The 28000-nt window shown below is 38.4% G+C and overlaps 1 protein-coding gene and 1 pseudogene across 2 annotated transcripts; both read right to left on the minus strand.

The window, feature by feature from the left end:
* Positions 1 to 6: 6 nt before the first annotated feature.
* On the minus strand, positions 7 to 27992 carry LOC135752338 (uncharacterized; annotated as a pseudogene).
* On the minus strand, positions 9627 to 17730 carry LOC135750623 (uncharacterized). Of its 2 annotated transcripts, none has more exons than XR_010532766.2 (2): positions 10003 to 17730; positions 9627 to 9766 (listed from the first exon to the last, which is right to left on the minus strand). XR_010532766.2 is itself a non-coding variant. In XM_065269546.2 (2 exons), the coding sequence occupies exon 2, from the start codon at positions 16409 to 16411 to the stop codon at positions 10451 to 10453; it is 5961 nt and encodes a 1986-aa protein (XP_065125618.1). In that variant the 5' UTR covers positions 16412 to 17220; positions 17457 to 17730; the 3' UTR covers positions 9627 to 10450. The 2 variants fall into 2 exon arrangements, 1 of the variants encoding a protein (XP_065125618.1); XM_065269546.2 differs by having other exon boundaries at positions 9627 to 17220; positions 17457 to 17730.
* Positions 27993 to 28000: the final 8 nt, after the last annotated feature.

Genomic DNA, 28000 nt, shown 5'->3' on the forward strand with positions numbered 1-28000 from the left:
AACTAGTTAAGAGTTTATCAGACCACATAATTAAAGCCAGTTGATGCACCAAATGCAGAACAATACGCCTACTGGAATAGTGGATTTGTGGTAACAAAGGATACATTAAATGTACTTGTAATCAATAATTCAGAGTAATGCCAAATAAATCCAAGCATAACATAATTTATTAGCCAGGTAAACAACGTGATAATTCAGAAATCATTTAAACTTATATAACACATTTATAAATCATAAGAAATGTCTACACAGCAATCATGCAAAAAATCGGTTTACAAATTCCTAGAATTCTCCGCCACCTTCCTCTAAATACCCATAGTTTTACCGAATGGTGTTTGTTTATTTATTTATAACTTAAAGGAATGGAGACCCTTTTACCAGACACACTGAGACCATCACAACGATACCAAATATGTATGGTTTCACAATTGAGAAAGAGACAGAGATTGTGAGGAAAGAAACAAATGTGAGTAATCTTGGTGAGGTGACTCTTCTGTCGCTGTAAAGTGTGGTGGTTGTCTTTAAGGTAGATGTGAACTCTTTGAGAAAGTTTTCAGATGTTGACTTTCATCAGAATTCAGTGTCTTTTAGAAAATAGTTCTCTGTGGGTTCAGCCATTTGGTGTCTTTAGCTCTTTGAGGACATCTGAGACAGACAGGTTTAATTTCAGTTTTAATATGATGCCCATCCTCATGCTGCCATATTGATGATTGCCCAGAGACAACTGAATTCTTTGTGCACTTGCAACTTTTTAAAATTCTTTAATAATAATAATATTAATAGTTTTATTTATTTGAATTTCATGCACAGCTACCTGATACAATAAACAACTGTGAAAAGCACAATACAAATCGCTCAAATTGACTCGCTTCAATGGTGTGATGACACGCTCTGTCAATACAGATTTGTGTGCGATGCTTCCCAATCCTGGTCCTTGAGTACTCCCTCCCAGCTGATTCAACTTATCAGCCTCCTTTTAAAATAGTTAACATGTTAAATCAGGTGTGTCATTTTTTTCCCTTTCTTTCTCTTATGTCTTTCTTTTCATGTATATGTGTATATGAACCTCTGAAGTTGTATGAGTTTTTAAGTCATATGTGAATATTGTATAGGTTTTAGCTAAAATTATTAAATGATGTATAATTGTAGATGTAAATTATATCATGTAACGTTTTGAGATTAGTGTGATCTTCGCTCTTGGGACTACGGATGGAAATTAGCGTTTCGCTATAATCCGGCATGTTTACATGTATGATTGTCATGCTTGTTCATTAACATGCACTGTCCCAATCAAAGAAATAAATTATTATTATTAAATAAGGAGACATCTAAAACATTCTGGGAGGGGGTCTTCGAGGACCAGGACTGGGAAACACAGCTGTAGGGCCACGTCTCTTCTTTTTGAGTAATAGCAGCGGCTCCGTGAATGTGATGTAATGCTCAGATCTCATTGGTCGACCAGTTTATTTGTTGGGAGAAAGAGACAATGGTAAGAAAATAGGAAAAACAATTGAATAACCAATACGTGCCACGGACAAATGAAAACGCGAAACACGTCACTTAAATGCTCGAAACATATCGAGCTGAATTCAAAAACAGTCTCATTCCTATCTTACCATATATGCGCTACTCACCTAACCAACGGTGAGCTCGAAATGCTTCACTGCAGAAGATGCCTTGAAGGCTACACTGAGGGCTTAAACCAGTAACGAGCATTTTGATTGGTCGTTTTTGTGAATTTCTTTCTGCCCTCAGAACATGTTTGATTAAGGAAAACTCCTATCTACGAGTAGCGCTCTTTCCACAGTGAGAGCAGACGAAAGGTTTCTATCCTGTATGAACTCTCTCATGGAGTTTTAAAGAAGCTGAATGAGCAAACGTCTTCTCACATTGAGAGCATTTGAAAGGTTTTTCACCTGTATGAGTTCTCTGGTGTGACACTAAACTGCCACTTGGATTAAAACTCTTCCCACAAACATTACAGTGATGAGGTTTCTCTCCAGTGTGAATTCTCTCATGGAGTTTTAAAGAAGCTGAATGAGCAAACGTCTTCTCACACTTAGAACATTTGTAAGGTTTTTCACCTGTATGAGTTCTCTGATGTGAAACTAAATTGACAAGTTGATTAAAACTCTTCCCACAAACATTACAGTGATGAGGTTTCTCTCCAGTGTGAAGTCTCTCATGGAGTTTTAAGGAAGGTGAATGAGCAAACGTCTTCTCACACTTAGAGCATTTGTAAGGTCTTTCACCCGTATGAGTTCTCTGGTGTGAAACTAAACTGCCACTTTGATTAAAACTCTTCCCACAGACATCACAGTGATAAGGTTTTTCACCTGTATGAGTTCTCTGGTGTGACACTAAACTGCTACCTTGATTAAAACTCTTCCCACAGACATTACAGTGATAAGGTTTCTCTCCAGTGTGAATTCTCTCATGAATTCGGACACGAGATGGATCTGAGAAGCTCTTTCCACACTGAGAGCAGGCGTAAGGTTTCTCTCCAGTGTGAACTCTCTCGTGGATTTTTAAGCAATTTGAATAAGCAAATGTCTTCCCACACTGAAAGCATGTGAAAGTGTTTTCACCTTTTTGATTAAAACTCTTCCAAGAAACACTGTAGTGATAAGGTTTCTCTCTAGTGTGAACTCTCTCATGGATTATAAGACCAGATCTATACCCAAAACTGTCATTACAGTGTGAGCACTTATAGGGTTTCTCTTCAGAGTGAATATTCTGGTGTTTCTTCAATGAACCTGGATCCTTAAAGGTTTTTCCACATTCACTGCCCTGATCAGGTCTCTCACTGGCGTGTTTCTTCAGATGATGTTCATGTTCTGTGTTTTTTCTCTCTAAATGTCTCTGTGAGCTCAATGTCTCCCCACCGGTGATGCAGGAAAGAGTCGAGGACGTCATTTCTCCATCCAAACATAATTCACTCTTCACATCTGAATAAACATGAAACAATTAAATTCACTTTTATTTACACAAAGTTGATGTCATAAGGACATCTTATTATAATAATACCGCCCCCTTAACTCTTTCCCCGGCATTGACGAGTTATCTCGTCAATCTGCAATACCGCTATTATCCACCATTCTGCAACTTATAAAAACCGGAAGTATTGCCCTAGGGCAGTGGTTCTCAACTCCAGTCCTCGGGACCCACTGCTCTGCACATTTTGGATGTCTCTCATATCTGACACATTAGGTGCGTTCCATTCGACCGTAAGTGGACTGCGAAGTGGACTTCACAGGGTATTCCGCCATCTTAAGTGAGATTCCAATCCGAAGGGAGCGAACATGTTCAGTTCGAAGGGCACTGCGCACGGCATAGGGAATCAGGGAACATCGATAATCACTTCACAGGAAGTGGAGAGCGATAATCACCCAACTGTCATTGCGCGCATCACGTGATCACCCGTCGGAACGGTCAGACCGCTATGCAATTATATGACAAGCGTTTAAAAACACATATATACACATAGTTAACCAAAGTTTAAAGTTTACTTTCATATTTGCATGACAGTTACAGCAGGGCTTCAATTCTGTTAATATTCAAGTAGGCCTAATAGCAGCAATAGTCAATAAAAGTGTATAATAAACATACGTTTTTCATTACGTAGTACTCAATGTTTTTTTATTGTATAGTGTACATATTTGAAATGTGATAGTAAATAAAAATTAAAATATGAATGTAGTCCTATATATATTTATGTTATATCAATCTGCGCGACCCCGTCGTTGACTTTCTTTGATGACGTTTGCAGGCCGTTCCAAATGAGCGGTTATTGTCCGTGAAGTCCACTTCAACTGATATACCGTGCTCAGGGAGTAGGGAGCAGTGAACACTCCGCAGGGACCCTGTCGAATGGAACCCACCTATTCAGTTCAGTTCATGGAATCTATCCTAACGAGCTGATGATCTGAATCAGGTGTGTTAAATAAGGGAGACATGCACAAAATGCAGAGCAGTGGGTCCCGAGGACTGTTGAGAACCACTGCCCTAGGGCAAACAGCTGTATGTCCGTGTATGTTTTAAAGATCGCTCTGCATCTGATCTCTATCAAAATATATTGTATGTTTATATATTTAAAAAGGAGCATTTTCTGGAAGGCGTTAAACTTTTTTGAAAATCATGAAAAATGCTGGCGGTGAAAGAGTTAATATCCACTACCCAACCACAGCACTGCCATTTATTGCAGAGAAAAAGTGAGAGAGAGAAAAAATAATTGACAGCACAATTGAGTTTGAATTGCATCAAACCACCATCATTGTGATCAGTGTTTGCACTTCATCAGCTCATTTGCATTTTAATTTAACTGGTTGATTATTAGCATTAATATTAATGAGATGTTGGCTGTTTATTAATACTTAATAGCACATATTAATGTCTGATTCTGCAAAACCTTATTCTACGTCCTTAACCCTCCCAGTTTCTACAAATACTTAAAATTAACAACTTTTTTAGTATTAATAAGCAGTAGTTGGAGTAAATTGAGGCAAAAGTAGTTAGTTAATAGAGAGAATTGGACCCTAAAGTGGGACCAGAATAATTTATGTACTTTTATATATTATTTCTTCGAGCCATTTCAAGCATATCCTTGTATCATGTACTAAATAGAATTTAGAAAGTAATAAGTAATTAAATACTTTTTGGAGAGAGTAATTTGTAAAGTAATCTAATTACATGATTGCAGATGTAATTAGCAACTAGTAATTAATTTTTTTTGAGTAACTTACCCAACACTGTCTGTGCCAGCGTGGTTAATTTTACATTAGAGTAGAGCACAAACAGTTCTATTGTCTAATGTCATCCTATTCCTTCCCCTTGAGATGCTAAAGTCGCAGTTACAAAACGCGTGACTGTTTTTTAAACCATTTTCGCTTGGTTTAGGATTAGATTTTTGATTTGCTTAATGAGGTTATTTAATATACAGGTTTCTCCATGTTTTTGTCCATATTTAAGCCATGCCCAGCTAGCAGAAAAAAGTTCTAAGAACATTCCCTGAAAGTTCCCAAGGTTCCCAAAAACATTCTGCCAACGTTAAAAGTGTCCAGTTTTCTTTAAAGGCGGAGTGCACAATGTTTGAAAGCCAATGTTGATATTTGAAATCACCTAAACAAATACGCCCCTACCTCAATAGAATCTGGACCTTCTTTTAAAAGACCCGCCCCACACATACGCAACCTGGCAAGGATGTCGGTTAGTAGACACGCTCCTTACTGCTGATTGGCTATAAGTGTGTTTTGGAAGTCGGCCCGTCTCCTTTTCCAAAGCGTTTTTCAAACATCGTGCACTCCGCCTTTACTGTAAGTTCTAAGAATGTTTCTGTGTTGTCTGAACCTTAGAGGAATATTAAATTTTACCATTTTTAAACGTTATGACAATGTCATGTTTTAATGTTCACACAATGTTTAAAAAAACAACTGTTTATTATATTGACTTGTTTAATTGTTATGTTAATGATAGAGAAACATTGCATTTCATTATTTAATAAACCATTATTTCTGAATGTTCAGTAAATATATTGCTGTAGAAAACACAATTCACTTATTAGGTTTAGATGTTGATGTTTTGTTTCATTTATAGTCACCATTATTGTGATTAGTGTTTGTTTTAGGACTCTTGACGCTTGACTTTTTGCTTGCTAGTTTTTTTCCTGGTTCTGTTAGCTTTGTTAATGCACCACATTTGTTATGAAAAGTTAATAGTGTAATTATGTGGTTGTTGGTACACAATTTATTTTCTGTCAATAATGCAAATGAGATCCAGCTCTTTCACAGCAGTTTGTCATTAAGGAGTTTTAGAAAATGGTTGAGATTCATACTCTGATTCTTGATGTTTGTGTGTCCCAATTACACAGCGGAAATTTTTTTTCAAAGTTTCTTGATGACAAACTGCTGTGAAAGAGCTGGATCTCATTTACATTATTGACAGAAAATAAACTTTTGATTAGTAAATTAATTAGGTGATGATCTTTACCATTATGTACCAAGCATCACAGAATTACACTATTCCAGAAATGTTCTTAGAACTTAAATAAAACTAGACACTTTTAACGTTGGCAGAACGTTTTTGGGAACCTTGGGAACTTTCAGGGAACGTTCTTAGAACTTTTTTCTGCTAGCTGGGTGGTCGCTTGGAGTTGGGGTTAGGATGTCATTTTTATAACAAAAAGTTGTTCTAACCCTAAACCCAAGCGAAAATGGTAAAAAATGGCAAACAAATTAAAAACACAATTAATAAAACGACAAAAGAAAGATGCACCGTTTAAGTGAATGGGAAGGACTGGCGTATCATATGCACGCCAATGTGTAATTTGGCATAGGCTATGTATTGCACGATTTTTACACCTCATATTTATACGCAACTCCGTAAAACTTGTGCTAGTTCAGTCTTAAGGTGGCAGTCACTCTTTAATTTTAAGCCTAATACCATATATAGCATACCATAAAAAGTGGATAGTAGCATGATGCTACTATCCACTTTTTATAGTATGCTACTATGCTACTAGCATCCCTAACTGTGTTAGTATTTGATAGTGAGGAGGCATAACTTACCTGAAGGAATAAAATCATGACCATCCTGATTGTCTTCATATTCATCTGCTGTAGGTTCAGTTTTTATTTCTGTAGGTTCAGTTTTGATCTTCATCGTGAGGTTCGTGCAGTCGATGAGTTTGACTGAACACATCTTGAGTTTGGTCTGCAGGATCTGCTGCTGTTCTCCAGCGTTCCAGACAGAATCCAGAGACTCTGTGGAGGTTTGATCAGTAGATTCCTCATCCTGTAAGCCCTGATCAGTTCCTGATTTACAGCACATCACATCTCTCATCATTAACACTAAAATACACAGAGACAAGACTCTGTTTAATAAAACACTCAAGAGAGAAAAACACTGAGGATACACAAACACATCACACGCGAGCTCTTTCTTTCTTTCTTTCTTTAGTGGGTTTATCGGCGGACTAAAGAGCTGCAGAGCGCCTCCTGCTGGACTGGAGAGAGAAGATGCTTAAAACTTCTCATTCATTTCACAAGAAGGAACTTAAGCTGCGCTAATACAATCTTGGAGACTAGTTTGGGACTACTGTCTTGGAAACGTGCACATAAAAATTGCTTTATTTTAAAGCAGTAACTTTGCAGATGCTGTGTTAGTACAGTAATAATCTGTTGTTGTAAATTATGTCATGTAGAAATACCATTAAATGTAGGCGGGTGATATAGCTACCAATGGTTTATTTTGATAGAACATGGCTTTAAAAAAAGACGTAATTTAGAAGTAATTTTCTATCCTGGTTTTGACTCTAAGGCCCAGTTTACATGTACATGGTTATTTTGAAAAACTGAGACATTTCCCTTTGTTTGCGCCCTTCGTTTACAAGAAACAGAGAATTTGCCTCTGAATCCTTCTTTCTAAAAACTCCGTCCAGAGTGGAGATTTTGAAAATCTTTGTTTGCACGTTGGTGTATGTAAACTGAAAGAAACGGGCCAGCCAGCGTCACAGTATGCGCAAGAGCTTGTATCTATGTCAAAAATGCGACCTTGTTCAAAAGAGAAAGTGATTTGTTGCTGTTGTTGCTTACTTGGGCTTGAGCTTCTCGTTACACCGCAACCTGGTTTGGCATGCTTTTGACGGCATACATACATGGGTTCTGAAAACTTACATGTGTGCACAATGTTATTTTTGAAACCATAAAGGTTGAAATATAGCCGCCCATGTGTAAGCGTAGCCTAGACTGAAAAATGATTCATTCAATTTACTAATTTTTTTAAGGTAAGTGGTCGCAATCAATATATTTAAGCTACATTTAAACAAAAAACTTTTAAACTTTTGTTTAAATAGCTTAAATTAATTGATTGCAACCACTTACCTTAAAAAATGGAAAAAATGGAAATTTAATGAATATTTTTTCAGTACAAGCGCTTCTTGTACCTGCAATAGTTAAACACAATCTGGGTTAAACACAAACACCTGTAAATAATTTCCCCAAGCATTAGGATGACCTGAAATATGCCATAATAAATATGAAGATATGAAGTACTTCCTGTTTGGCGGCGTAAAAATGTAGAATGTTTTTTTATTTTGTGCATCCTCACATTGAAGACCCAAGTTCATATACAAAGTTATACAAATATTTATTTTACATCTTAAAAACAATTCATAATAAGACCCCTTTAAACAAACAAACACACACACACACACACACACACACACACACACACACACACACACACACACACACACACACACACACACACACACACACACACACACACACACACACACACACACACACACACACACACACACACACACACACACACACACTTTGCTTGATACAACTAGTTAAGAGTTTATCAGACCTCATAATTAAAGGAAGTTGATGCACAAATGCTTAACCTTGTAATTAAAATGAGGTGGTTCGTCAGACCAAATAAAGAAAATGAAACATACTTAATCCTGGTCATGAAGTTGTTATTAAAGGGCCCATGGCATATAAGATTAGCATTGCTACTTTGTAGGTGTGAGCAAAAATAGGTAATTGAAATTTGGCCCTCTTTATGATGTCATAAGGAGCTCTTATTATAATAATACTGCCCCCTTAATGTGCACTATCCAACCACAGCATTGCCATTTAGTGCAGAGAGAAAGAGAGAGAAAATAAGGACTTGACAGCACAATTGAGTTTCAATTACAACAAACCACCATCATTGTGTTCAGTGTTTGCACTTCATTCACTCATTTGCATTTTAAAGCACACACCCAAAACTACACATTTTTGCTCACACCTACAAAGTGGCAATGCTAACATCTTCATGCCATGGGCCCTTTAAGGATACATAAAATTAGCCTGGTGCAACCAGACTCTCGTACATACATTTCATTTGTACAGAGAGTCTGGCCACGCTCCATTGCAAAGCGTTACTTCCGTTAAGGAGGGTACTCTGTTGAAGTTTAAAACTATTGGATCTGTCCAGGGTCACTCAGGATCTGCCATAACCAATCGCTAACGTTTGGTCGTGACGTATGTCACTCAGTCTGGCGCACGACTTCAACGTCTGCATTCTTAGCCACTCCCCACTGTTCGCTGATTGGACCAGCTAAATGGAAATTAAGCGGAAGAACGTAGGAGGGCGGAGCCAGGCTAACATAAAGTAAAGCAGAATAAATCCAAGCATAATAATTTATTAGCCAGATAAGCAACATGAGAATTAAAAAATCTATTCAACTAATATAACACATTAATCAATCATAAGAAATGTCTACACACAGCGATCATGCGGAAAATCGGTTTCCCAGATTTCCAGAATTCTCTGCCACCTTCCTCTAAATACCCATAGTTTTGTGTGCTGTAGAGCCACTGTCTCTTCTTTTTGAGTAATAGCAGCGGCTCCGGGAATGTGACGTAATGTTCAGATCTCATTGGCCGACCTGTTTATTTGTCGGGCGAAATAGGGAAAATTCAATACAGTGGTAAAAACTACCTTTTCATGTTGCAAATAACCAAGGTAAAGTTATTTATAGAAATCAATTGTTTTTGTTATAGCACGTTATCACGTCAAACATTCACACCGAATATACATGAACAGTGTGTAAAGAATTTAAGACACTATTGTAGCAAAACCCCAGCCAGACAATGGTGAAGCGTACTGATGTTTCAAAAAGCCTTTATTTTGTGTTCAGCCGTTAGCCTTTCCTTTAAAAACACAAATCTGCCTTTCTTATGTTACACCTTCTCTTCATGAAACACCGTAAGAGCTACAGGGCAGATAAATAACATAAAATCAGCTCTTACGAACATAAACATTATCCAACATTAACAAACAAATTACAAAAAGATATAAATTACATCAGTCAATATTAACAATGTTAAAAACTTAGGTTAACAAACTTTGCATGACACAAGTGATAACACATTTAAACACTTCTTCACAGTCAAATAGATTAACACACGTATTAATACATATAAACATTAAACAAATCAAACACAGTACCTTGTTCCCGTTCCAGCTAGGTGCTTAAATTATCCATTCATGTATTTGATAACCTTTTAGAACGATATTTACAATTTCAGAGCGTTTTTCAAACAGCATGCGCTCTTTCCTTTTCCGTGTGTGCGTCTCACTAATTGGTCCCACCTTTCTAGGTGCGAAATTAACGTTCCACTAGGGGGCGGGATAAGAGCACTCATTACATTAACAAAGGAGACTAAATAAAATGGAGCTTAGAAAAATCACCTTAGTTTCTCTTTCTTAAGAGTTAGTTACACTCCCACCAATCATGAGTGAATAATGGAACATACACAGAGAACATTAAGCACAAATGATTTCAACTAAAAATTGCTTTCCCAAAGCCTGTATAAGAACAAAGACAACTTATGCCAAAGTTGTAAACTTAACGGCAACTATGTAATATTATGCACTATAGAGGGAAGGAGCAGATTTAGTTAGACTCCAGCAACAGAACAAGCTTCTGGATGGGGCGCTCAACTTCTGACAACTTGTGAAGACGCTCTCCTTTCTTTCCAAGCTTACTGTCACCAAGCTGGAGTTTAACTCTCCGTACTAGTCCATCTTTGTCAGTAGTGGTTTCTGAAACTCTACCCAATCTCCACTCGTTCCTGTGCAAATCCTCTCCTTTCAGGATTACAATATCTCCAACCTGTAAATTCCTTCTTGGAGCATGCCAGCGTTGTCTAAGAGCAATGTTGGCCAGATATTCCTTCCGCCATCGACTCCAAAACTGTTCTGCAAGGTATTGAACATGTCTCCACCTTTTCTTGCCATAAATATCTTCTCTAACGAATTCACCAGGAGGAGGTAAGGCCTGGACCGATTTCATTGTCAGAAGATGATTAGGAGTGAGTGGTTCGAGGCTATGGGGGTCACTGAGATTGTCAACAGTCAAAGGACGACTGTTGACTATAGCCATAGCTTCATAGAAAAAGGCTCGCAGCGAAGCATCATTTAGTCTACCAGAGGAAAGGGCAAGAGTGGATCTTAGAACGCTTCTCACGGTCCTTATATGTCTTTCCCACACCCCTCCTGCATGGCTAGCATGGGGTGCGTTCATGATAAAGTCGCACTGCTTATTTGCAAGAAATACAGCAAGACGGTCTGCATCAACTTCCTTTAGAGCTTCTCTGAACTCATTCTTGGCTCCCACAAAATTGCTTCCTTGATCAGATTTGATCTGACGAACGGAACCACGTATGGCGATGAAACAACGAAGGCCATTGATGAAAGCATCTGTCGTCATGTCTTCAAGAATCTCAATATGAATGGCACGGGAGCTTAGGCAAGTAAAAAGAAGACCATACCTCTTGTTCTCTTTTCTTCCTTGCTTTGTAAGGAATGGCCCGAAGCAGTCCATGCCACAGAAAGTGAAAGGAGGGGATGGTTCCAAGCGTTCAGGAGGTAAATCGGCCATCTTTTGCTCCTCCATAGGTCTGCGTTGCCGTCTACAGGTGACACATTGACGAATGTAGGATGCAACAGCTCTGTTAATTCCTATAATCCAGTAGCCACTGCGCCTTATTTCATTAAGTGTCAGACCTTTACCTTGATGTTTCATCTTCTCATGGTTATAGGCAATAATCATCCTTGTGATGTGATGATCTTTTGGAATGATTGCAGGGTGCTTGATGAAATTGGGAAGAGAGGAGTTGCACAACCTTCCTCCCACCCTGAGAACACCATCGTTGTGGAGAAAAGGGTCAAGAGCATGTAAAGGATTGTGCCGTGGTAGAGGGATTCCTTTGCTCAGCAGGTTCAACTCTTCTTGATACACATTTTTCTGCAGAATTTTGATTAAGCAATGTTCTGCCTCTTCTCGTTCTGTTACAGTGGTAAGATTGTTTGATCTGTTATTCCTTATGCGCCGGAGAATGCGTGCAACTGCTCGTGTAGCCAGCGACCAGGATGAGAACTTGGACAAGCGATCAACGAGGCTTACGTGTTCTGTGGTTTTGGTAATGAGCGCTAGAACACTCCTGACCTCTGGATCTCCGACTGTTAACTCTGGCACTTCGTCTGTAGCCACCTTTATTTCCTTGTTCCATAAGAATTTAGGCCCAGTGAGCCAGGTAGATGACAAAAACTCACTGGCAGTCAAGCCCCGGGAAGCATGATCAGCAGGATTCTCATCTGTTGGAACATATCGCCACTGTTGTGGGGCTGAGCTTAGCTGAATCTTCTGTATCCGGTTAGCCACAAACGTGTGGAATCGTCGTGCTTCGTTTCTTATATATCCTAAGACCACTTTAGAGTCGGTCCAGAAGAACTCCTCTGCGTCAATACATCCCAATTCCTCCTTAAGCATGTTGCTTATCTTCACGGAAACAACTGCTGCTGTCAATTCTAGTCTTGGGATGGTTGTGATCTTGGTTGGAGAAACACGTGATTTTCCTACAACTAAAGCACAATGAATATCTCCCTCTTCATTTTGAAGTCGCAGGTATGAACACTGGCCGTAACCCTTCATGCTGGCATCAGAAAAGTGATGCAGCTCTGTCTTGGAGACCCTTCCAAATCCAGCAGGTGAGTAGGTACGGGATATGGTGAAATGATCTAATTGGGCAAGATCACTTCTCCATTGTTCCCATTTTGGTCGAAGCTCATCAGTGAGAAGATCGTCCCAGCCAGTACCTCGTCTGCACATCTCCTGAAGAATTATCTTTGCTTTGAGGACGACTGGCGCCACAAACCCAAGAGGATCGTACAGAGAAGCCACTGTAGATAAAATGCCGCGTCGTGTTGCAGGCTGTTCTTTGAGGCTGACGTTAAGCTTGAAACGGTCAGACTCCACATCCCATTGAATCCCGAGAGCTCTCTCAAGTGGCAATTCATCAAATGAGAGATCCATATCCTTCACGTTGTTGGCTCGTTCAGAGAGTGGTATACTCTCTAATACCTTTCTGTCATTAGACACAAACTTATGTAGTCGGAGACCGCCCATGGCACAGAGTTCACGTGCTTCCCTGGCAAGCTGAATAGCATCTTCAGTGGTTTCGATACTTGCGAGTCCATCGTCTACATAAAAGTCCCTCATCACAAATCTTGAGCCCTGAGTGTAGATGTCGCGATTCTCTTTAGCTAGATGTTTCATCCCGTAGTTTGCACATCCCGGAGAGGAGGCTGCACCGAACAGATGCACTTTCATGCGAAACTCGATGGGCTGTGAGTTCAAATCTCCTTGCTTCCACCAAAGAAAGCGCAGAAAGTTGCGATCAGATTCGACCACATGAAACTGATGGAACATCTTCTGAATGTCGCACATCAACGCAACAGGGTGCTGTCGGAAACGGATGAGAACTCCACTTAAGTTGTTCAACATGTCAGGTCCAGAGAGGAGGTGGTCATTTAAGCTTGTTCCTTTGTATCTGGCTGAGCAGTCGAACACTACACGAAGTTTATCTGGCTTTTTTGCATGATGCACACCATGATGGGGAATGTACCATCTCTCCCCTTCACTCCCACCGTCATTGACCTGCTCAGCATCTCCTTGCTCGATGATTTCCTCCATGAACTCAACATAACGTTCCTTATACCTTTCATCCCTTTGCAATTTCCTTTTAAGGTGAAGGAGGCGTGTCATAGCGGAGCCTTTGTTGTCAGGCAGGCTGGGTCTGGTTTTGAAGGGCAGAGGCATTTCATAATGCCCGTACACATTTTTCTTTATTCCCTCATCCAGTATGTTGAGGAATGTGATGTCGTCTTGTGACACAATTTTGCTGTCATCATTGCCATCTTTGAAGTCAGACTCTAGAATGCGAATGACGTCAGTAGGAGTTAATGGAGGTAGCTCCTTGACTGTAGTTCTGTGACACAGATGGTGTGAGCTAGATGTATCCTGGGTATGTAGTGAGCGCCCTACAATACTCCATCCTAAATCAGTCCTTACAGCGTAGGGTTCCTCATCTCCTCCTAAAAGGACTTGTCTTGGTGCCATGGCTCTTGAGCAGTTGTAGCCGATTAAAAGGCCTACTACGCAGTCCTTCAGTGGTTGTATTTCATCAGCTATTTCGGTCAGATGACTCCATTGTTTAGCCGTCTCACAAGTGGGAATGTGAGAGCGGTTGACAGGAATGCAGTCCTTTGTGTAGGTGACAGGAAGATCAACTTGAACTGCAGAACTATATCCTCTAACACGAAGCCCAGAGACTCCTTCGCTTGTGAGCACCGTATCCCTGCCACTCATAGTCGTCAACTTCAATTTCACTGGATACTTGTCAGCATTAAGACCATCACTCACTTCTTGGTCAATGAATGTAGTATCGCTTTGAGTGTCGAGTAGTGCGTACACGAGTTTCTCAGTGGTTGGGTCATTTTTAGATGAAACCCAAACTGGTATCACCATAGATGTGTTTGACGAGCCTACGCCTGCTATACTGAGTGACGTTGCAGCAGCGCCTATATTTGTCTCTGGTTCTGATGCAGTCCTTTCTCTTTTATAGTTGTCATCATGCAGGGCTGTAGGATGCTTTCCTTTACAGTGGTCACAGAAAAGACGATGACGGCAGTCTCTCACGCTGTGGCCGGGTTTCAGGCATCCATAACAGAGTTTCTTTTCCTTTATATAGATGCGTCGCTCAACCAATACCATTTCAGTGAACTTGTAGCATGCGTGTAGCTGGTGTCTATTATCTTGACAAAAGATGCATGAAGTCTTAACTTTCCTCTGTTCCGACTTGTGTTTTTCATTGTCAGTGACTATTTGAGTGGTAAACACACTAGCCTTGTTTCTCTTCACATCTCTGAGATTTCTCTTCTCAGTGTAAGAATCTGATGAATGAAGGGCATGAAATGACGTAATGGGATTGCAAGCAATCTCAGCTTCATCCGACGTGAATCTAGCAAACTCTTTGAAACTTGGAAATTCTTGATTTTCATTTAGGCTTTGCGTGACTTGTCTGTTCCAACGCAAAGCTGCCCAGTCCGGTAACTTGTGAACGAGCTTCCGATTTTCTTCCCAATCATTTAATATGTCGAGACCCTTCACATGTGGCATGGCGTCTTTACAAGCATTCAGAAAATCTGAGAAGCGTCTCAATCCTTCAGCGTCTTTTGATGGTATTCTCGGCCAGTTGATGAGCTTCTCTCGAAACGCTCTCTGAATGGCAAATGGCTGGCCAAAGCGACGGTTTAATTTGTCCCATGCATCTTGATATGCTTCATTGTCATTTCGGTAAAAGTTGCCATCTAAAGCCTGCCGTGCTGGGCCACCAACATACTTTTTCAGGTAGTATAGTTTTTCGGCTGGCGTGATTGCCCTTTGGTCTATGAGTGAAGTGAATGCTGCCTTCCATTCAACAAATTGTATGGGATCCCCATTGAAGACAAATGGCTCAGGAACAGGAAGCCTATTTAAGGCTATGTTGTCTTGAAGGAGCTGAGTGAGAGAGGGTAGGTCCGTATGATGGGGCGTTGCAACTGGAGAGAGGGGCGCGGTAGTTACAGGTACTTTCTTTGGTTCCATGTTCCTTTCCTTTTTGAGATAGAAACCATCCTTTCGTTCAGACTCCCTTTCATAAACCTTCAATTTTGCTTGAGCGGCCCGTATCTCTTTCGCTGCCTGTAATCGCTCCAACTCACACCTTTGTACCTCTAGAGCCTTGCGTTGTTGTTCCTCTAACTCTCTTATAGATTCCTTTTGCTTTTCTTCCTCCAGTAGCATCTGATAATTTGCTTCCTTTTCTGCTAGTTCAGCTGCTGCCTCCGCACGTTTTGCTGTCATGGATGAAGTAGTGGAGTAGTGATCGGACTGGCTATGACTTATGAAAGAGGCTGCGGATCCATAGACCGACTTTGCATAGTCGTGGCGGAGCAGTTCATGAAGGCGGTGTCTCTCTTGCTGCTCATTAAATCCACTTTCCTCATCTATAGCTCTGCTGTATGCAATGTTGATGATTTCTGTGGTCACAGATTCACACGTATCAACTCTTCTTCTTATGTCGGTGGAGGGTGTAGTGAGATTTCGAATTTCAAAATAAATGTTCATTACATCTTCTTTACTTTTCTTAAGGTCTTCAATGAGAGGCCAGAGCTGACTCTCTGACATATAAGTCTTTAGCTGATCTCTTGCCTTTCGTGTGTGGAGCTTCCACTGTTCGTACATGGCAAACAACCTTTTCTCCTTTTTCTTGGCCTCTTCATCACGATATGCGCGCATCTTCTCTGTAGGATGGCATGTGCGTTCAGATCGTCTTGGACCTTCAAGAGCATTATCCTCCTTATTAAGTTTGCCTTGGCGATCAGTTAGACATTGTTGTTTACCTTCATTAGTTTCCTTTAGACTTGGTTGCTCTGATGGGTTTATCATTATTTGGGTTTCATCTTGTAAATCATCATGCTGATGACCAACCATCTGCCCCTCCACCTCTATCTCATGTCCTAACTCTGACATTATCTTTTAAGAATTTTTTATAAACTCTAATGGCAGAAAAAGACAGTTTAGCAGATATGGTAAAGCTCTGGATATGAATGTGCAAACATAAAATATCAAAACATCAATTTTAGTTGCTGACACATATGCATGTAAATATAGACCCCAGAAAAATTATAAATGTCAGTGTAAAAATCACAATGAACAAGTTATCAACGTTCTTAAATCCAAAGTGAGGAAAATGTAAATATTAAATCCTCAATAAACACTGTTAACTAGGTATATGAATGCAAAGTCCAAACAACAAAAATCTATATGTCTTTAATTAGAAAGAGTCCATATAGATGCATAGAGGCATGAGTGCAAATATAATCACAGTTTATTTTGTTGCTCTTGTTGGTAAGCCAGTGAGTTTTAAATGTTCAGTCTGAGAAGCCGTTCACCTGTTGCTCGCCGTATTGTTGTACTATTGTCTATATAATAGTGGATTAATACTCACAGTCCTGCATCAGTGTCCGTAAATGTGACTGTACTTGACCATTGCACCGAATCTGTGAGACAGTTGTCCGAAATAGGTCAGGCGCGATGACGATGATGTAACCGAAGCGGTAACCGGCGCGGTAAAGACCCTCCGTAGCACGTTGTAGACAAAGGTCGTCGGAATCGATGCGGGTTAAGCTCTTACTGTAGCAAAACCCCAGCCAGACAATGGTGAAGCGTACTGATGTTTCAAAAAGCCTTTATTTTGTGTTCAGCCGTTAGCCTTTCCTTTAAAAACACAAATCTGCCTTTCTTATGTTACACCTTCTCTTCATGAAACACCGTAAGAGCTACAGGGCAGATAAATAACATAAAATCAGCTCTTACGAACATAAACATTATCCAACATTAACAAACAAATTACAAAAAGATATAAATTACATCAGTCAATATTAACAATGTTAAAAACTTAGGTTAACAAACTTTGCATGACACAAGTGATAACACATTTAAACACTTCTTCACAGTCAAATAGATTAACACACGTATTAATACATATAAACATTAAACAAATCAAACACAGTACCTTGTTCCCGTTCCAGCTAGGTGCTTAAATTATCCATTCATGTATTTGATAACCTTTTAGAACGATATTTACAATTTCAGAGCGTTTTTCAAACAGCATGCGCTCTTTCCTTTTCCGTGTGTGCGTCTCACTAATTGGTCCCACCTTTCTAGGTGCGAAATTAACGTTCCACTAGGGGGCGGGATAAGAGCACTCATTACATTAACAAAGGAGACTAAATAAAATGGAGCTTAGAAAAATCACCTTAGTTTCTCTTTCTTAAGAGTTAGTTACAACTATGATGATTTCAGTTTAGTTTGTTCTTCAGTATGTTTCTTCTGATGACTCTGAAGACTCCAAGAACGAGCAAATCTCTCTCCACAGATCGAGCAGATGTAAGATATGGGTTTTTTTCCCATATGAACTCTCTGATGTGCTTTTAATTGACCTGACTGAGCAAATGTTTTATCACACTGAGAGCATTTGTAAGGTTTTTCACCTGTATGAATTCTCTGGTGTGTCAATAAATTGGCACGCTTATCAAAACTCTTCCCACAAACATCACAGTGATGAAGTTTCTCTCCAGTGTGAACTCTCTGATGAAGTCGGACATTAGATGGATCAGAGAAGCTCTTTCCACATTGAGGGCAGGCGTATGGTTTCTCTCCAGTGTGAATTCTCTGATGGATTATTAAGTAACCTGACTGAGCAAACGACTTCTCACACTGAGAGCATTTGTAAGGTTTGTCACCTGTATGAGTTCTCTGATGTGAAACTAAATGTTGATGTTGATTAAAACTCTTCCCAGAAACACTGCAGTGAGGAAGTTTCTCTCCAGTGTGAACTCTCTCATGGATTATAAGACTAGATCTATACCCAAAACTGTCATTACAGTGTAAACACTTATAGCGTTGAATATTCTGGTGTTTTTTCAATGAATCAGAATCCCTGAAGGTTTTTCCACATTCACTGCCCTGATACGGTCTCTCATTGGTGTGTTTCTTCAGATGATGTTCATGTTCTGTGTGTTCTCTCTCTAAATGTCTCTGTGAGCTCAATGTCTCTCCATCGGTGATGCAGGAAAGAGTCGAGGACGTTATTTCTCCATCCAAACATAATTCACTCTTCACATCTAAAAAAAAAAACATGAAACAATTAACTTCACTTTTATTTACACAAAGTAGGATAAATTGAGATTCTTTATCTTCTATATTCAGTCCTGTAGTTGGGTCACTGCACATCAAATACATAAAATTTTGAAAACTTACTGAAGGAATGGATTCCTGATATCTGCCTCATTTTACTTGTAGCCTTTTAAATGATTTTGAATATTAATCAGACACTAATCAATATTAATCATCCCATACATTTATGTAATTTGAGTAAATTCTTCATGCTTAAGAAATAAGCTTGTTTCTTAGTGTTAAAATCATAACTAAAACATTTACTTCTTGTTATAGTCCTTAAATATAATTGTGCTGTATGTGAGAAAGTACTTTTTATCATAATGTTTTTATTACACTTTCCAAACCAGCAATGCTCTGAGGAAGGTTGGACTAAAGATCTTATGATCTGTGGCCTTTAAAGGTCATTTTGTGCCTAAACTCAGACTGCTTGCTGTCATACTGTTCCTCAAACTAGATGTGCTCTGAACTGGACGTCCATGTGTGGAAGTTTATCTATAGCTTAACCAGTCAGATTCACGAAGTTTGACATGATGTTAATTATCTCTGTTAAAGTGCAAATCTCTCTGTATTGTAATGTATGAGCAGAGCGGCTGTTGCGGCTGACTTCTGCTGAGTGAACTGCAAAGAATTAACTTCAGTAAAATTTCTTTTGTTAATTTCATCTCTGACTTCTGGTCTTTATTTATCATCTCTGATCAACGGGTCTTGACTGTAATTCCACAACAGTGCGCAGCAAAAGATTAATATATTTTTTTAAATATTTTATTAGAATAAAGGTAAACTAGTGATAAAAGACAAAAAAGGTAACACTTTACAATATGGTTGTCGAACGTCACGTGACCAAACCGGAAAACTGGGTTGATCCCTTCTGGTGGCCGGCATGTGCTATCGCAGCTTGTTATTGTTATTTGTAGTATTATTTATTGTGTTATGTTCTTTTTTATTCTAATATCTCAATGTATGTGAGAAGAAAATTCCTTTGTCAAAAGCTATAAAGTATAAAAAGGTTTTCTTTTTCTTAGATTTAATATGTTAACGAGTATATTCACAGGACATTGGTATTTCTTGTCTTTGATAGCTACCCACTGAGCAATGCGTCTTAAAAAGAAGTCATTTCGATGTCCCATGAAGAGCCAGAATGAAAGTTTTTATGACGTCTTTTTTTGACGTGTTCTGAACATCCAATATTGATGTCAAGGGGACCTCCACGCAAAGTAAAACTATTTAAAATGTAGCTATTTTAGGCATTATATGTGTATATATAATCCCTATATATGAATAAATGTAAAAAAATATTGCTTCTAGATAATTCCCAAATACACCAGTTCCACCTTAACTATCTGCGTCTGCAATCTTGCTCTCTCTCTCACTCTCACTCTCACTCTCTCTCGCTCTCGTTTAATAATTGAAGTGAAGTGACGTGAACTTCACTCTTCCTCCCATGCTTGCTCTCGCTGGATAATTGTTACATGTACATTCTCTAAAACAATGTCATCACCATTACAAAAAGTTGTTTTAACAAAGCATTGTTTTGAAGTAGGACCATACTCACTAAACAAACCAAATTTACTTTATTTTTTGTCATTTCTACGGCTCGTTTTTGAGAATTTACAAGATTCTGATGTTTTATTGAACATGTTTTGTCACCCTCATGGTGATCAGTGTTTCCTTTAGTTGGGTAGTTTGACTCTTTGTTTTTATGTTGTATTGTGTGCGCTTGATGATGGTGTTTTTTAAAACACATTATTATTGCACTAAGTGTTTGTTACTAATACTTGTTGCTTTCCATTAATTACATTGATGGTCAGAAGTGGTGGTATAACATAACTGAACTAACAATACAGATAAAACATGATAAATTTAGTTTAAAAGTAAACTTCTATCAATGTTTTGTTTGGAACTGCAATAAACATACTTCGGTGCATACTGCTGCCTACTGTAACGGAAAATGAAACCTCATGGCTGTAATAAAAAATGTAAAGTCTAGAATTTTTTGACACAAATGCAGACATCAAGAATCAGCCAATGAATCACAACGATGGTGAGTTTTGTAAATGTTGCAATGCATTGCACCAGCGTATTATAAGAACTCATGAGTCCAGAGAGTGTCACCACTGTTGTGATTCATGAGGTCATTCTTGATGTCTGAATACGTGAGAACAATATCTGGACTTTTAATTTTATATGAGCACCTCCCAGTGGTGGTATGAACCTAAATAATAAGTTGGGTGTGACACCTCAAATCAACTGAGAAATTGAGACAATACTACATGGTTTACAAAATTACTTTACAGACTGTACATATGTGAAATTACTGTTGATAAACGTTCAGTGAAGTTGTAAGATCCACATGTGAGTTTTGTTTATAACAAATTTTCTTTGCAACAAATTACATACATGCTTTAGCAAACACTCTTATAAAGACCAAACACTACTATGAAAAGTCAAAGAGTCAAACTACCCAACTAAAGGAATCACTGATCGTCATTATGGTGACAAAAGATTATCAATAAAACGTCAGCATATACATCTTTGTTAATTATAAAGAGAGAAAGAGAGAGAGAGAGAGAGAGAGAGAGAGAGAGAGAGAGAGAGAGAGAGAGAGAGAGAGAGAGAGAGAGAGAGAGAGAGAGAGAGAGAGAGAGAGAGAGAGAGAGAGAGAGAGAGAGAGAGAGAGAGAAAGAGACATAGAGAGAGAGACAGCATTTAAGGTGGAACTTTATCTATGAGCAGTGCTATGTTTTTGAACACTCATTCATATATAAAGATAACATTATTTTAACAGCTTAACAAAATATTCTACAAAAATACACGTGATGTTTATGTTTTTTGACTCAGAACTCATAGACCACATTTGTATAAAATATTTTTGTTTTGATTTCCCGAACCCCTTTTGGACGTCTACCTGACGTCCAAGAGGGGTCATAATCAGACGTCCAGATACTGTACCAGATCTGCACGTTGTATAGACGTACAGATAAGGGCCTGGACCAACCGACCTGATATAGACATGATCTGCACATCAAGCGGATGTCTCATGTTTGGTGGGAAAGTTCTGAAGGTTAGTTTTTAACACCCGGCGGGAACCCTGATAAGTGCAAAAATAGAATTTATAAATATGTAACGCCGGTATCAACTGTTTTGCAAAATCCATATGATGGCGTGACACAATACCGGTAATTACTATCATACCGGTTTATCGCCCAACCCTAGTATGCAGCTCACTCATCTCGATATGAGTGTATAATGAAGTATATCTAATATATCATTTTGTTGGTTGCTATGCAGTTACACCAGAGCAGTAATATTTGTTTTTGCAGATATGGAACCTAATCAATTTAATACTGTTAATACTGTACTAAAAATAAAATAAATCAAAACAGAAACACATTTTTGGTGGCAAAAATGTAGCCTAAAATACTTAAAAGCACTGTTTATATTTTTAAGTATAATTATATGTTAAATAAGGTTCAATAATTTAAATTCATTACTAGAAATGTTGTGTTTTTAAGTTAAAATAGCTCTGCAGCCCTCCGACAAGTACCCATCTCAGCACAGACCCCTGTCTTAGGTGATGTAGTATTGGCCGATACTGAATCCCAGGTATCGGATGCAAAAAAGTGGATCGGAGCATCCGAGCTGTGTTACAATTAATCCCGTTAATATTTGATAATGAGGAGACATAACTTACCTGAAGGAAGAAAATCATGACCATCCTGATTGTCTTCATATTCTTCTTCTGTAGGTTCAGTTTTTATTTCTGTAGGTTCAGTTTTTATTTCTGTAGGTTCAGTTTTTATTTCTATAGGTTCAGTTTTTACTTCTGTAGGTTCAGTTTTAATCTTCATCGTGAGGTTCGTGCAGTCGATGGGTTTGGCTGAACACATCTTGAGTTTGGTCTGCAGGATCTGCTGCTGTTCTCCAGCGTTCCAGACAGAATCCAGAGACTCTGTGAAGGTTTGATCAGTAGATTTACAGGACATCTCATCTCTCATCATGAACACTAAAAAATAAAGAGAAGACTCTGTTTACACTCAAGAGAGAAAAACACTGAGGATACACAAACATATCACACGCGAGCTCTTTTTATCTTTTTTTAGTGAGTTTATCTGTGGACTAAAGAGCTGCAGAGCGCCTCCTGCTGTACTGGAGAGAGAAGACACTCAACACTTCATTCATCTCTCATTCATTACACAAGAAGGTTTATGTTTCTTCATGGTGTGGTAATGGCTGTCACAATTCTGATTTTTAATTAAATGTAAAGATCCAGCGTCAGGGAATACAGTCTTTACCTCATATGTCAACATTGGGATTTGAAAATAAGATGGGTGCACCTTGTATAATTTTTTGTATTTTCTTTCACTGATGAGTTGGTTATGGTAACTTAAGACTGTTGCTCTTTAGACACAAAACAAATTTGCTTATATATTTATAAACAGAATCCCTTAAACAGATATATTTTACTTGCATGCCGTACTTACTGAATACAACTTAAACTGCAATACAAAGCTTAAGGAATACAAAGAGTTAAATAAGAGGTCATTTGCAAATTTATTATTTTGCAAAGTAGTTTATCAGGGTTAGCCGAATTATTTTGTCCCCATAGTAAAGTGTTCACATTATTTTGGCCAGTGCCAGGCCTTAGGGCATTTAAATAGTTTTACAAACACACCTTACAAAAACATTACTGGTGTGCATCTTAACACAAAACAATGACACAGATATATTTTAAGATGTCAGTTCAAGGTGTTTTGGGCTATAGGGAACATGCACATGAAAATTGCTTTATTTTAAAGCAATACCTTTGCTGATGCTGTGTTAGTACAGTAATAAACTGTTGTTGTATTTTGTGTGATGTAGAAATAACATTGAACGTAGCTGGGAAATGTAGCTACCAATAGTTTATTGTGATTGAACAAGATTTATTTAAAAAAGACATAGAAGTAATTTTCTATCCAAGTTTCATTCTGAAAGCTTCTCATACCTGCAGTAGTTAAACACAATATGGGTTAAACACAAACACCTGTGAATCATTTCCCCAAACATTAGCATGCCCTGAAAGATGCCTTAATAAAATCTATGGATGTCACTTTAACCGTGTGTGAAATGTTTGATTAACTAAATCTGTAGTGTACAGAAGAAAATCAAGAAGAAATGTCTTTGTCCCAAAGTTAACTGTATAAACTTAATATAAGATAATTTACATTATATGCACTTACATGATGACTTCTGACAAAACACAGACATTTGACGCAGTTTTACCAACGCCTGTGGTTGGGCCGCCCATTTTGACAAAATCCACCCTTAAACAAACACACACAACTCTGCTTGATACAACTAGTTAAGAGTTTATCATACCTCATAATTAAAGATAGTCGATGCACAAATGATTGATCCTGTAAATTAACCCCCAAATAAATAAAATAAAAAAGCATGACAATACGCCCACTTAATCCTCATCATGGATTTTTGTGGTAACAAAGGATATATCAAATCTACTTTCCAAATGTTTGGATTTATTTAGCAAGATAAACATGCCAATAATACAAAATAATCCAAAGTCCAATGCAAGCAATAAATTTCATCAATCATACAAAACAGTTAATAAATACGAAAGCAGAAATTAAACAATGTATTAATTCTATATCCAATTTGTAAGGAATAATTGACGATGGGCTGTTAAATTATTCTTACACCACAGTTACAACAGACATTGCTCTGTTGGTTATTTTAAGACATCTGACAGGTTAGGTGTTCATTTTACAGAAAAATATTCAACACCTGTGAAACATTTCTCAACCAATCAAAATATAACAGCCATGTGGTGTAAAAGCGATATATATTACATTAATCATACAAAATCCTTTAATAGTACAAAATGAAAACGATTAAAAATGTCTGGTGATGAAAACTACACAAAGCGATCGTGCAGGAAATCTGTTTATAGATTCAGAGAATGCTCTACCACCATCCTTTAAATACCCATAGTTTTACCGAGCAGTGTTTATTTATCTATTATTACATTTTGGGGCGTTAACTTTGCTGTGTCTTTGATTTCTGTGGGAAGATATATTTTATTTACATACAGGAATTTGTGTGCGAGACCTGGGTGAAGTTTATCTGCAGTTTCTAAACCAATTTCCATGTCAGTGGTGGATTTTACCAGATCTTTTATTAAAGTAGGTAACCTATAAGTGAGCTTTGAGCATCTCTAGAGACCATCATGTGAGGAGGAGAGAGAGATTGTAAGGAGAGAAACACAATAATCTTGGAGAGGTGACTCTTCTGTCCCTGTAAAGTGGGTTGGTTGACTTTGAGGTAGATGTGAACTCTTTGAGAAAGTTTTCAGATGTTGACTTTCATCAGAATTCAGTGTCTTTTCTCTGTGGGTTCTGCCATTTGGTGTCAGTCTTTAGCTCTCTGAGGACATCTGAAACAGACAGGTTTAATTCCAGTTTGGTGTGATGCCCATCCTCATGCTGCCATATTGATGATTACCCAGCGACAACTGAATGCTTTCTTTGTACCCTTGCAGCTCTTTAAAATTCTTTAATAATTATAATAATCATTCATGTACAGCTGGTTTGGAAAAGCATTATATAAATGAAATTCATTTGATTTGTTTTAACAATGTTTTTACGCGCTCTGTCAATAGTTTTGGGTGCTGTAGCGCCACATCTCACATTTTGATTTACAGCAGTGGCTCTGGGAATGTGATGGAATGCTCAGATCTCATTGGTCAACCTGTTAATTTGTTGAGCAAAAGAGGGGAGTGGTAAAAACATTGCTTTTCGTGCCACAAATTACAGAGGTCAAAGTCATTCGAAGAAATCAATAATTTTTTAGCACATTATTAGACCGACACTGTGATGATTTCAGTGTAGTTTGTTCTTCAGTATGTTTCTTCTGATGATTCTGAAGACTTCTAGAAGAAGCAAATCTCTCTCCACAGATCGAGCAGACGTAAGGTTTCTCTCCAGTGTGAAGTCTCTGATGGACTTTTAAGGAAGCTGAATGAGCAAATGTCTTCTCACATTGAGAGCATTTATAAGGGTTTTCACCTGTATGAATTCTCTGGTGTGACACTAAATGGTGATGTTGATTAAAACTCTTCCTGCAAATATTACAGTGATGAGGTTTTTCTCCAGTGTGAAGTCTCTCATGGACTTTTAAGGAAGTTAAATGAGCAAACATCTTCTCGCACTGAGAGCATTTGTAAGGTTTTTCTCCTGTATGAGTTCTCTGGTGCTTTAGTAAGTCAGCCTGTTGCCTAAAACTCTTCCCACAGACATTGCAGTGATGAGGTTTCTCTGCCATATGAATTCTCTGATGAACTCTAATAGAGCTATGACTAGTGAAGCTCTTTCCACAGTGAGAGCAGACGTAAGGTTTCTCTCCAGTGTGAACTCTCTCATGAACTTTTAAGTGACCTGCCTGAGTAAACATCTTCTCACAATGAGAGCATTTGTAAGGTTTTTCACCTGTATGAGTTCTCTGGTGACTCACAAAGGTAGCCCGTTGTCTAAAACTCTTCCCACAGACATTACAGTGATGAGGTTTCTCTCCCGTATGAACTCTCTGATGAACTTTAATAGAACTATGATTAGTGAAGCTCTTTCCACATTGAGAGCAGACGAAAGGTTTCTCTCCAGTGTGAACTCTCTGATGATCTCTAAAGGCATTTTGATGTGAAAAGCGCTTTTCACAGTGACAGCAGACATAAGGTTTCTCTCCAGTGTGATGTCTCTCATGGACTTTTAAGGAAGTTAAATGAGTAAATGTCTTCTCACACTGAGAGCATTTGTAAGGTCTTTCACCTGTATGAATTCTCTGGTGTGACACTAAACTGTCATTTCGATTAAAACTCTTCCCACAAACATCACAGTGATGAGGTTTTTCCCCTGTGTGAATTCTCTCATGGACTATCAGCTGAGATTTATGACTGAAAGGTTTATGACAGTGTGAGCATTGATAGGGCTTCTCTCCAGTGTGTAGTGCTTGGTGTGCTGTTAGAGAGAATGAATCCCTACATGTTTTTCCACATTCACTGCATTGATACGGTTTCTCATTGATGTGTAAAAGCACTTTCTGTTCTGTGTGTTCTCTCTCTAAATGTCTCTGTGAGCTCAATGTCTCTCCACCGCTGATGCAGGAAAGAGTCGAGGACGTTATTTCTCCTTCCAAACATAATTCACTCTTCACATCTGAAAGAAATATGAAACAAATAAATCCTCATTTTACTTTTATGTACACAAAGAAGAATGAATTGAGATTCTGCTGTCAGTCCTGTCATTACAGATGTGACATTGATATAAAATAAAACCCAAATAAAGAAATGTATTCGTCTTTTACTGAATTTTTGACTACATCTTTATAAAAGGGAAATGCTTAACACGAACCTTAGCTTGACGTTTCATAAGATAACTTGATAAGAATGCTTGAATTGGTCTTAAAATATATAATTTGTGTAAAATTATAATACGCTGCTAATATGTGTGGAAAATATTATATTGGCCATATTCCATTAGAACTAATACATACCATTAGAGACCAACAAAGACCAATACACTGTAGTGGCCATATTACATTAGAACCAATACAATTCCCAATAAAACCAATAGAATTTCTGTGATGGTGTCTATTGTTTTTTTAGCAGGGAAAATGAGAAACACAACGCGTCGAAACAGCTTTCCGGACCTACACGCCCAAAACGGTGACAAAATAACTCAATATTTGTCAGCTCTGTCAGGATTTGGGTGCTAAAGATGCTTTCATAGCTTGGAATGCAAATGTAATCAGGGGAATCTGAGAACATGAGTTTGTTGCTTTCGTTACTCTTAACGGTTCTCCCCTACATAAACAATTTGTGTGGGGGGTTTAAAATAATAAAAAAATACAACAATAATTGAGAAAACATAAGTTACCTGAAGAAATAATAAAAGCATGACCATCAACATGACTGTCTTCACATTCATCTGCCGTGGGTTCAGGTTTTACTTCTGTAGATTCAGTTTTTATTTCTGTAGGTTCAGTTTTTATGTCTGTAGGTTCAGTTTTTATGTCTGTAGGTTCAGTTTTGATCTTCATCATGAGGTTCGTGCAGTCGATGGGTTTGACTGAACACATCTTGAGTTTGGTCTGCAGGATCTGCTGCTGTTCTCCAGCGTTCCAGACAGAATCCAGAGACTCTGTGGAGGTTTGATCAGTAGATTCCTCATCCTGTAAGCCCTGATCAGTTCCTGATTTACAGCACATCACATCCATCTCATCATCAACACTAAAATACACAGAGACAAGACTCTGTTAACACTCAATAAAACACTCAAGATAGAAAAACACTGAGGATACACAAACACATCACACGCGAGCTCTTTCTCT

Source organism: Paramisgurnus dabryanus, chromosome 4 (genome assembly GCF_030506205.2).
Source record: "Paramisgurnus dabryanus chromosome 4, PD_genome_1.1, whole genome shotgun sequence".
Taxonomy (NCBI): domain Eukaryota; kingdom Metazoa; phylum Chordata; class Actinopteri; order Cypriniformes; family Cobitidae; genus Paramisgurnus; species Paramisgurnus dabryanus.

Excerpts from the sequence above, each read along its gene's own strand:
- LOC135750623 (XM_065269546.2), bottom strand. The coding sequence starts at position 16,411 with ATGTCAGAGTTAGGACATGAGATAGAGGTGGAGGGGCAGATGGTTGGT.